General features: G+C 48.5%; 1 protein-coding gene across 1 annotated transcript; it reads right to left on the bottom strand.

Moving 5' to 3' along the window:
* Positions 1-7,976: 7,976 nt before the first annotated feature.
* Positions 7,977-12,141, bottom strand: LOC130158905 (nyctalopin-like). Its single transcript, XM_056360012.1, has one exon. It carries the CDS (start codon positions 9,330-9,332, stop codon positions 8,046-8,048), a length of 1,287 nt encoding a protein of 428 aa, XP_056215987.1. The 5' UTR covers positions 9,333-12,141; the 3' UTR covers positions 7,977-8,045.

The raw sequence follows: 12,141 nt of genomic DNA, 5'->3' as shown, positions 1-12,141 counted from the left end.
CCAGCTGACAACTAAGTACCATGCAGCCACTCACTCACCCCCTCCTGCCCCAGTGGGATGGAGGGGAAGATTGGAAAATAAGTAAAATCCATTGGTTGAGATAAGAACAGTATAATTATTAAAAAAAAGAATAACTGTAAGGAGAAGGGAGATAGCGAAGAGAGAGGAATAAAACCCAAGGAAGACAAGCGATGCACAGTGCAATTGCTCACCACCCGCTGATCAATGTCCAGCCAGTCCCCAGGCAGCGATTTCCCCCATCCCACCCCAAGCCAACTCCCCCAGTTTATATACGAAACATGACATTCTATGGTATGGAATATCCCTTTGGCTAGCTCGGGTCAGCTATCCTGGCTCTGCTCTCTTCCCAGATTCTTGTGCACCTCCTCGTTGGCAAAGCATGGGAAACTGAAAAGCCCTTGACTTAAAGCAAACCCTACGCAGCAACAACTAAACCATCAGTGTGCTATCAACGTTATTCTCATACTAAATCCAAAACCACAGCACTGCACCAGCTACTAGGAAGAGAATCGACTTTATCCCAGCCAAAACCAGCACAGTATCCACCTATTCTATACCATTTACATCATGCCCAGGTCCCACACTTTCTGATACACCATCACCTTTCCTGTCTTTTGATACACACACACACAGATCGCTCCTTTAGTCTATGGGCCATCCCTGTAAAATATCCATTGAGTTCATTTAGTCTGTGATTTTGGGCTCCATCTGACATACCAGTCTTTCAGGGCAGGAAAGGTGGTGTGGTGTGTTGGATTGTTGCATGCTGAAGCCACTTCTGATTCTGGCACAGCAGTGCTTCTCCAGTTTCATCAAATGGAATTCTTCATTGATCTGGGTGATTTTTATTGTAATACCCTTGATATGGTGATTGGAAAGGGAGTTGTGTTCAGGCACCTGAAACCAGAGTAGCAGAGGCAAGTGCCACGAGGCACCTGGTGCATACAGCTGCCATAGAAGTGGTAATATATGGTGTCATATAGCAATTAATGTCATATAATTTAATTCATTGGCTATTCTCACCCAAAATCAAATCCCCTGGAGGGTACCCATTGGACTTCCCCTTCTTCCTGCATTACCTGTCAAGTGCATCCAGGTCGCTGAGCAAAAGCAATCCCACGAATGGGTTTGCCTTTGCTGAGACAGGAATAGCCCACGCTGTTTTCCAGTGTGTTTTTAATGTACACCACAGGAACATTATCCCCTTCTACAGTATGTCGTGGTTTTGACTGGGTGGGGTCAGCCTGACTGGCAGATCCTCTGGTGCTGACTAACCAGGTGGCTTTTGCTAAATGTGTATCCTCACGTCCCACCACCGATTGCTCTCAGTGTAGTCTTTAACAGCCCACTGTTTTGTTTGATTTTTTCCAGAGGCTCGTGCGTGATAGAGAATGTGATACACCCATTCAATGCCATGCTCTTTGTCCCAGGTGTTACAAGGTTGTTTTGGGAATATGTTCCCTTGTCTGACTCTGACTTTCTGGGGTACCATGTTGCCATATGACTTGGTTTTCAGGGCCCAGGACAAGCATTCTAGGTGGTAGCATGGGGCACAGGATATGTTTCCAGCCATCTGGTAGTTGCTTCCACCACTGTTAACCTGTGGTGCTTGCCTTGGAGGGTTTATGGGAGTGTGGTGTAGTCAATCCATCAGGCCTCCCTATATTTATATTTCAGCCATTGCCCTCCATACCAAAGAAGCTTTAATTACTTGGCTTGCTTAACTGCAGCACAGGTTTCACATGCATGAATAACCTGTGCAACAGTGTCCATGGTCAAGTCCACCCCTCAATCGCGAGCCCATCTATATGTTGCATCTCTTCCTTGATGGCCTGAGGTGTCATGGGCCCACCAAGCTATAAATGGTTCATCCTTAAGTTGTCAATCCAGATCCACCTGAACCACTTTGATCTCAGCAGCCCGATCCACCTGTTGGTTGTTTTGATGATCTTCAGTGGTCTGACTCAGGTATATGAGCATCTACATGACGTACCTTCACAACCAGGTTTTCCACCTGGGCAGCAGTATCTTGTCACAATGTGGCAGCCCAGATGGATTTGCCTCTGCACTGCCAGTTGTTCTGCTTCCATCACTGCAGCTTCCCCCACAGGGCATTTGCCACCATCCCTGAATCAGTACAGAGATAAAGTATTGGCCATTTTTCTCATTCAGCAATGTCTAAAGCCAGATGGATGGCTTTCACCTCTGCAAACTGATCTGATTCACCTTTTCTTTCAGCAGTTTCTGTGACTTGTCATGAGGGACTTCATACAGCCGCCTTCTATCTCCGATACTTTCCTACAATGCGACAGGATCCATCAGCAAACAGGGTATGTTGCTTCTTGTTTTCTGGTAATTTATTACACAGTGAGGTCTTTTCAGCGTTCATCACCACCTCCTCTGGTGACATCCTGAAATCTTTGCCTTCTGTCCATGATTGCTTCCAAGATTCCTGGACAGCTGGGGTTTCCTATTCAAACTCGTTGTGTGATCAGTACAACCCACTTACTCCACATAGGATCAGTTGTGTGATGTGTAGAGGAGGCCCTCGCCTTGAACATCCAGCCCAGCGCTGGCAGTCAGGGTGCCAGGAGGAGCTGTGCTTCAGCACCAATCGCTTCTGAAGCAGCTTGAACCCCTTCATAAGCTGCCAGCATCCCTTTTCCAGTTGGAGTATAGTGGGCCCCAGATCTGTATCCTCGAATCCCAATCCCTAGAGGTCAACCTCAAGTCTCCCCTGATGCTGTCTGCCAGAGGCTCCAGGTAGGACCATTCTCCCCAGCTGCGGTGCAGAGCACAGTTTTTATACGTTGCCCAGTCTGAACTAGCCCAAGGGCTACTGTTTGGGCTATCTCCCGTATAATCTGTTCAAAGGTTTGTCATTGTTCAGGGTTTGAAATAATCCTTCTTCCAGCTCGCTTGATAAGAAGGACGTGCAATCAGACTGTGGTTTGGAATGTACGTTCTCCAAAACCCCACAACGCCTAAGAAAGCTTGTGTTTCCTTTTTCCTAGTTGGTGGAGACATAGCTGTTACTTTGTTGATCACATCCACAGGGATCTGACGATGTTCATCTTGCCATTTTCGTTCTAAAAACTGGACCCCCTGTGCAGGTCCCTTGACCATGATAGTCCACTGTTAGTCTCCGTTCTCCATTAGGTTTCACACTGGCCATGTGGGGCTATTGAAGGTGAGCAGGTACTGTGGATCGCTCCTTGGGTCTCCAGCCAACGGATCAGCTTACGGATGGGAATCAGGGAGTCTCAGCTGGTGTGATATTGTCAGTAGCGATCAGCACCTGCTGTTCTTCAACCTTCAGCAGCCCCACAACAGAAAGGTCCTCCAAGAGACCGGGCAAGGCAGCCAGCTGCTTCATCCTCTCCGTCTCCGAGGCAGCTCTACCAAAAGCCCACCTTGTAGCCTTTTGAGTCCTCGAAATACCCTCTCCTGAGAGAGTCTGTGCCTGGAACCAGCCTGGTGGGGAAAGGGAAGATGCCTCTCTCCTCTGCTGGCTGGTAAATGGTGTAATTTGAGCAGTTGTCGAGAGATGGCCCCCGAAGTACGGAGATACAGCGATGCTGCGCGCAAATACCACATCACCCTCACCCCCAGCAATTTTATCACTCCGTAAGCCAGTGCTACAAAGCACAACGAAATGATAACCTTAACCCAACCCCCAGAGATGATAAACAGCACAACAAGGAGCACATACAGCAAGTCAGGGGTTACAGAGCGCAACTCTGAGAGCAAATAAATTGACATCGTCACCTGTGACCATTAAGCTAATATAGTGAATGCTTATAATAAATTTGTTCTAACTCGTTCCAGTCAGATTTGTCATTATCTCAACCTGTCGGTCCCCACGTTAGGTGTGAAAAAGGACTGTCGTGGTTTAACCCCAGCCAGCAACTAAGTACCACGCAGCCACCTGCTCCCTCCCACCTGCCCTTGGTTGGGATGGAGAGGAGAACTGGAAAATAGGTAAAAAACATGGGTTCAGATAAGAACAGTTTAATAATCAAAATCGAATGTAATAATATAATTGTAATGAAAAAGGAGACAACATAAACAGAAACAAACCCCAAAGAAGATAAGTGATGCAGAATACAGTTCCTTATCACCTGCTGCTGATGCCCAGCCAGTACCCGAGCAGCAATCGGTGCCTCACTGCCAGCTCCCCCCAGTTTATATACTGACCATTTTCTATGGTATGAAATACCCCTTGGCTAGCTCGGGTCAGCTGTCCTGGCTCTGCTCTCCTCCCAGGTTCTTGTGCACCTGCTCACTGGCAGGGCATGGCAAACTTAGTCGTTGGCTTAGGGTAAGCACTACTCAGCAACAACTAAACCATCAGTGTGTTATCAACATTACTCTCATACTAAATCCAAAACACAGAGCTGTATCAACTACTAGGAAGAAAATCAACTCTATCCCAGCCAAAACCAGGACATACTACCTCTCAAAGTACGTGAAGCTGAGGGAAATAAGGATGGTGTTGAATGCACAAACAAAACAATGAAACAGCACAAACAAAATGTAAGCAAAAATTTATTAACCATTGAATACTTTGCACAAATGTAATCACAAATCTGATAACCAGGAAGATGCAGCGTGCGTGGTTTTGTTGTGCAGCCCCAGCTTGTCCCTTCACTGGTGCAACAGTAAAGGTTGGTCTTACTCTGCACTCCACAGTGGGTTTCCCTTGTCAAAATGTGCTGGTTTGTGTGTTTTCAGCACTAAGCAAAGGTTTATTTCTCTCTCACCTCTTATCAGCTTGGGATAATTCCTCTAAGGACAGGGACAAATGTGGTGTGCCTGCCACATGTTCTGTTGCTTCCTTCTGTAAGCACTCGGTAAACCCTGGCCATGTCCTGTGGCAAGTGTTTATACAGTGTTAATTGCTGAAAATTTGGTCAGATCTCTGCAATTTTATGTAGGTATTCTTACTTTTAGAAGCCAGCTGAGAAGTAACCACTGAAAGCATCTTGAAGAAAAAGACAAAGAGCTGTAAAGAACGATGTTCCTTAGACCTGGCTGTGCTGCCACCAGCCTGCGTGGCTGATGGCAAGGTCAAAGCAACGGGACATCTGTGGTCAGCAGGGTCTCTGTTCACCATGGCTTTGGGAATTACTAAATTCCTGAATTCTCCTAAAGGTGGAAAACAAAGAGACACTGTAAGGCACAAATACTGTCTGCGCAGATCACGTCTTCTGCGTGCCAACAGCCAAAGCCAAGGGAAGACCATGCTAATTCTGCAGGACAGGTCTCCGTGGGCAGATTTAATCACTCTACCTGTGTTGCAACTTCATCTCTGCAGGAGATCCAGATCTGCCTAGTGCAAATAGTGCAGCATTGACTGTGCCTGGTGCCTGAAGGACAGGATTTGCCATTGCTGATACTGTGAGCACCAGACACCTTGGTTGAGCGCTGGAGTTGTGGGGCTTTCCTGCAACCTGGGAAATGTTTCCTGCGGAGCAGAGGGATTTCCCCCTGCAAAGGGCTCTGTGCAGGGTAGGTGTTTAGCCCAGCACGGTGTGCTATCTGGCCAGGAACATGCTGCAAGTCAGTAATCTTGCACAGGAAAAAGCATTGGAAAAATACTTAATATTTCTGGATGTGACTATATCAGTGGACAAGGGAAGAGCTACAGGTGTCATGCATGAGGACTTCTGTAAGGCCTTTGACACAGTCCCCCACAGCATCCTTCTCTCTAAATTGGCAAATATGGATTTGGTGGATGGACTGTTTGGTGGGTAAGGAATTGGTTGGATAGTTGTATCCAAAGGGTAGAGGTCAACAGCTCAATGTCCAGATGGAGTGACAAGTGGTGTCCCTCAGGGGTCCGTATCGGGACAGGTACCGTTTAATATCTTCATCAATGACACAGACAGTGCGATTGAGTGCACCCTCAGGAAGTTTGCAGACGACACCAAGCTGAGTGGTGCGGTTGACACCTGAGGGATGGGATGCCATCCAAAGAGACCTGGACAAGCCTGGGAAGTGAGTTCATGTGAACCTCATGAGGTTCAACAAGGCCAAGTGCAAGGTCCTTTACCTGGGTCGGGACGACTCTCAGTAACGATACAGGCTGGCAGTGAAGGGATTGAGAGAAACCCTGCAGAGGACTTGGCTGTGCTGGTGGATAAAAAGCTGGACATAAGCCAGCAATGTGCACTCACAGCCCAGAAAGCCAACCATAACCTGGGCTGCATCAAAAGAAGTGTGGCCACCAGGTTGAGGGAGGTGAATCTCCCCCTTCACTCCACCCCGCTGAGACCCCACCTGCAGTGCTGCGTCCGCCTCTGCAGTCCTCAGTCCAGAAAAGACATGGACCTGCTGGTGCCGGTCCAGAGGGGGGCCACAAAAGTGATCAGAGGGCTGGAGCGCCTCTCCTGTGAAGACAGGCTGAGAGAGTTGGGGTTGCTCACCCTGGAGAAGAGAGGGCTCTGGGGAGACCTTACTGCGGCCTTTCAGTAATTAAAGGGGGCTTCTAAGAAAGACGGGGACAGACTTTCTAGCAGGGTCTGTAGCAATAGGAGAAGGAGTAATGGTTTTAAACTAAAAGCGGGAAGCATTAAGCTAGATATAAGGAAGAAATTTTTTATGATGAAGGTGTTGAAACACTGGCACAAGTTGCCTGGAGAGGTGGTAGATGCCCTATCCCTTGAAATGGTCAAGGTCAGGTGGGATGGGGCTCTGAGCAACCTGGTTGAGTTGAAGATGTCCCTGGTCATTGCAGGGAGGGTTGGACTACATGACCTTCAAGGTCCCTGCCAACCTAAGCTATTCTATGATTTTATGAACCTGTACCAGCTTGAGGAAGGCCATGCCTTTGAACCTCCGCCTCTGAAGCTTACACAACTTCTCTGCGTTGGTGTGCCGCCATGGAATGCTTGTTTGCCAGTTTAACAGAACTGAGTGGGATGTTTGGAGTGGCTGTGCAGGAGACGGTAAGTGAGGAGCAGGGGAAGGTGAGGGTGGAGATAAGACTGTGATCAATGTTTAATCACTAAAGGGAAAAGGGTGTAGTTTAACCTTGGCTCTTATACTGTAAATAAAGTTCATCCCTGGCCATGTGGCTGCTCACAGCTCTGATGCAGCACACGAATGGTGCCAGAGCTTTCTAGCAGAGCATCACGTAGTCTGCAGCAGAGCTTAGGCTGTTTTTAATATACCTGCAGAAATGGAAAATTTTCTTTGGGAGGATGGAGAAGGCTAATCTGTGTGAGGGAAGAGAGAAAGGTGATACTGCTGTGATGGAGGCATCATGATGACCTGTCAGTGCCTCCCAGCAGCTGGAGGGAGGCGGCTCGGGGGTACGGCACTGGTGTGATGCCATGCCAGACCTTGTCAACAAAATGCAGGGAGACACAACTCATACAGACCACGTGTAGGACAAATGAACTCTTTGCAGGGGTGAGTGCAGAGCTGTGTTAGCTGGGGCTCAATACTGTGAGGAGCAGCTGAGTGATAAAATGTTTTACATGGTGACATTTTTGTCCACTCCTCCAACACTGTCTTACATTCTAACAGCAAAGCGCCTCATGTGCCACCTGTGGGAAGCCACCACACGTTCAGAGATGCTGATGGACTGAGCCTTTTCTAGGGACTCCAGATGTGCTGGAACATGTGCAATTTTTTCCTGCTTCAGCAATACTCGCAATATCCCCAGTACAGGCTGGGCAGAGGAAGGCAGCCCTTCCCTGGTGATCACACGTGGTGTGGTCAGTTGGGAAACAGGGAGGACAGAGGTTGTGGTGAGGCCACACTTCCCAGCCCTGCGTCACCCAGCGCAAGCCCCCACCTTGAACTTGCTGACGTTAGCTTCTCTGTATGTAAACATTTACATTGAATTTTGATATTAGTATTTCAGATTTGAGCATTGCCCATAAATTAAAGCATTTATTCCTATATAATAAAATCCTTCTTTTCCCATATAAACCCCATCTGTAATGAAAACCACTGTTCACAAACAAATATCGAGAAAATAGATAAGTGTCATCCACTTTATAATTTAAACATTGTCAAAACGTGGCCACAGGAGTGTTCCATCCCCTCGCAAAGTACCACGCATGGCAGACAAGTGCCAGCAGGATGACCTTGGTGGGGAGAGCAGGAGGCCCAGGAGCAATGCTGGTACTGGCCACGCTGCACTTGTCTTCGCTTGCCAGCTCAGGTGGCACCGTGCAGTCCGTCAGGTCCCCTGGATGGGGGACATTGAGTGCTGTCGTGTTGTGAGGGCCCAGGAAGGCACAGTGTAGCCCTTCGATCACTGCCCTGCGCGTTGTGCTCCACTGCCAGAACCAAAGCATCTTGCAGTCACATTTCCAGGGGTTGTGGGATAAAAACACATACTGCAGTTTTGGCAGTTCAGCGAACAAGCGGATAGGGAGGGAACTGAGGTTATTCTTGCTCAGGTGAAGGAAGTGCAGCTTGTTTAGGTACGAGAAAGCGGAGTCTGAGATCGAGGAGATCTGGTTGTTGTTCAGGTACAAGTTTCTCAAGTTCAGCAGATGTCTGAAGGTGCAGTTGATAGCGGTGATTCTGTTGGCTTCAAGGTGCATGGTCTTCAGCTGGATCAACCCATCGAAAAGCTGATTAGGCAAATCAGCAATGAAGTTGTGTCCTAAATTTAACGTTCCTAATCTGAGAAGCTTTGTAAAAGCGCCATTTTGTATGATCCATATCCGATTCTTCCTGAGATTCAGATCGTACAGGGTTTCCAGGTCCTTCAGGGAATCTCTGCCAATGGCTTCTATGTGGTTACCCTCCAGGGACAGCTTTGTGAGACTGGAGAGGTTCCTAAAGGCTTGTGGGACATACCGCATGTTATTGGAGGCTAAATCGAGTGTTTCCAAAGAAGGCAGGTGTGAAAATAGAAGCGGATGGATTTCGAAGATATTGCAGTGGGACAAATCCAGGCTGATGAGGTTTAACAGTCCTCTGAAAGTGTTTGCGTGCAGGTAGGTGAGGCGTGGGTTCCTGCTGAGGTGCAGCTCTCGCAGGCTGTTGAGAGCATGGAAGGTCCCCGGAGACAGGAAAGTCAGGTTGTTTCCATCTAGCCAGAGGCTGTGAAGGAAAGTCAGGTTTCTGAAGGTGTTGGTGGAGAGAATCCGCAAGTAATTATTGGAAAGGTTTAGAGAGATGGTGGATGCTGCTATTTCTCCCGGGAGGGCTCTCAGTCCAGCTCTGTTACAATGGATAATGTCTTCAGGTGCACATCTGCACATGCTTGGGCATGAATCAGAGACATTTAGGCTCAGCCCAGCCGTTGCTGCACAAGTAAATATAAATATAACAAGAAAGAACATGACCAGCCACAAGTCAGCCACCGCATCTAATACCTGATGGATAGCAGAGAAGGAGGCAAGAAAAATAACGTGTACCTTTTGGATAGGTGAACCGCGAGCATTGCAAGGTCGGTTGGGCTGTGATTTTAGTGCACAGTGAAAATGAATTAGCTGGTTCCTGCTGCAGACCAGGGAGGATCAAGTCTTTAGGCAGATAAAAGCCGATTAAGTGCCCTGCTGTGAAGAGCATTACTGGGAGGCAGGGGGACTTCTCAGCTGAGCATGATGCTCTGATGGTAGTATTTCTGACCTCCTGCCCTCTGCAAGCAGCGGCAGGTAACAGACTTCCCTCGGGATCTGTCTGGGAGAGGCTCCTGCTGCTGGGTTGATCACCATTCTCAGGATCTGCTTAGCAGTTTGCTCAAAACCCCCTCTGTTTTGGGGGTGGATTTTTGTACTTTTCTGCAGTTGGGGCTTCAGCAGAGACAGCTGAGATGGGGGCTCTCACCCTGGTGTGGCTGGACATGCTGGTGGGCGCCCTGGATTCAGGCTGTGATCAGGACACCAAGGAAAGCAAAGCTGGGACTGAACCCTGAGCGCAGCCCTGTCAATGGCTGTGACTCCTCTGCAGTAAAACGGGAGACTGTTAGGAGCTGTGCAAGACTCATGCTCCCTGCCAGCCAGGAATGTGTGTGGGAGTGCTGTGTCCTGGCAGATCCTCGTCCTGGGATAAGCCCTGAGCCTGCTGTGAGTGGTAAAAGATGATCCCCGTGGGTGAAATGCAGAGCACCCCAAGAGCATCCTGCGCTTCCCAGGGTGCTGCCTGTCTCCAGGAGGTCTGAAGATGCCATTGAGCAGCTGGAGCTGGGCTTGGGTCCCTAAAAACCCATGTCCTTGGGCCTTTCCCTGGTTATTATCCTATATCCAGAGCGCAAAGGAAAAGTGCAGTCGGGACTGATTGATGCACCTGGCAGCCAGGACTCAGCAGTCTGCAGGCTGGTTACTTTGCTTACGATGGCCAAGAGAACTAGACACATGCCTTGCAGCTGATGTGTCAGCAGGACAACAAGTGACACAGTTGCTGCTTTTGCTTTTTCTCACTCTTCTAACTTTTGATTCCCCCCCTCACTTGTCTCTGCTGGAGTTCTCATGTTTTTGATGTGTTTGAAGCACCTTCTCTCAGCCCCCTCCCTTCAGGTGCATTTCCCTGCTCTTTATTTCTTGGTCTGTCTCAGCTTTTTTTTTTTTTTTCTTTTCCCCATGTTTCACAGATTTGGGTTTCCTTTCTCTCCCCTGCTCTGCCAGCTCTGTGCAGACAGTGGCTAAAACCCCGAATACATGATATGCCCAATGGTAAGTGTGAACTGGACAAATTTGCAGATCCACTGTTTTCTTGGCAGAAGGAGATGAGGTTTCCTGTGCTCTTAAACTGCTGTGTTGGCTTCAGCTAGTTCTGTTTTCTTCTTCATTTTTTTCAAGCAACAACCCCCCAAAGAACAGCTTCTCCCTGGAAGGTTGGCTGGGATGGCCGCATTGTGTAATGGAGACCATCTCCCAGCTGTAAACAACATCATTTATTTAGTTAGACAGGCTTTGCTGCAGTGTTACTGGGGGCCAAGAGCTGGTTTTCACCCTGAGAGCAGCAGTGACGGCACCTTGCCAGGGGCCTTCCTCGTCCTGGGATTCCCGGAGGAGGGTGGAAATGTGTGCTGCTCACCCCGTCCAGCCCCTCGTGTTTGGGGCCATGCTGGAGGTTTTGCGGGTGATTCTTTGTTTTCTGTATTCCTGGCTCAGCTGGGATTGCTCCACTGGGGACATCACTTTGGAGGGGTGTCCTGCTGCTGGGATCTTAGTGGCTTCTCTTACCTCCTGCTGCAGCACAGCTATGGATATCCATCCATTGCTCCATGGCTTTGCCTGGGCATATTTGTGAAGAAGACAGGTTTCTGCTGGTGTCTCTGCAGGATGAGTGAGCTGCTCTGTGTCTGCTAGGAATGGTCTCACCTTCAAATGAAGTTTTGTAGCTCAGTCTGAAGAAGATGGATCACTTGCTCTGGTGTCCTTTTTATTCTACACAGGCTTTATTTCTGGTTGTAATTCCGGCAGTTTTGCCATGTTCCAGCCCCTATTTAAGCCCAGTGCTCTTTCTAATTCTCTTTGATTTAATACTGGAAATTTTCAAAGACCAAACCCATGCAGCTGTTAGAGCTCATCATTGCAAGATGTTGCTTAACTGGACCAACACAGTGGTGAAACAGGACCACACAGCTGCAGAGTGTCTCCTTGCTTCAGAGCCTGTGGGCCCAAGGAAGCCTGTAAGTATCAAAATAATCAGATTTTAACACCTTGTCATGGGCTTGGCAATTCCAGCTGCTCCCTGTGACAATTCCATGATGCACAGGGGGCAGTGGCTGCCTTGCCAGGATTTTGTCTGTGGATGCTGCCTGGGCCACAATTACTGATTGCAGCTTTGGTTTCAGCTGCCCTTGGGGTGGAAGCAATGCAGCAGCGCAGCATTGCTCAACACTGTGGAGAGCTAAATCTTTGCTGAGGACTGAGCATTGATCTAAGGTAACGATTGCAGGTGTATCCTGTGTGTGTTTGTCCTGGTTTTGGCTGGGATAGAGTTAATTTTCTTCCTAGTAGCTGGTACAGTGTTGTGCTTTGGGTTTAGCATGAGAATAACATTGATAAACTGATGGTTTATGTGTTGCTGCATAGGGCTTACTCTAAGTCAAAGGCTTTTCAGTTTCCCATGCTCTGCCAACGAGGAGGTGCACAAGAAGCCAGGAGGGAGCAGAACCAGGACAGCTGACCCAGACTAGCCAAG

This window comes from Falco biarmicus, chromosome 14 (genome assembly GCF_023638135.1).
Source record: "Falco biarmicus isolate bFalBia1 chromosome 14, bFalBia1.pri, whole genome shotgun sequence".
In the NCBI taxonomy this organism is placed as follows: Eukaryota; Metazoa; Chordata; class Aves; order Falconiformes; family Falconidae; genus Falco; species Falco biarmicus.
Note: the sequence above shows the minus strand (reverse complement) of the source record. Positions and strands in the feature narration are given on the sequence as shown.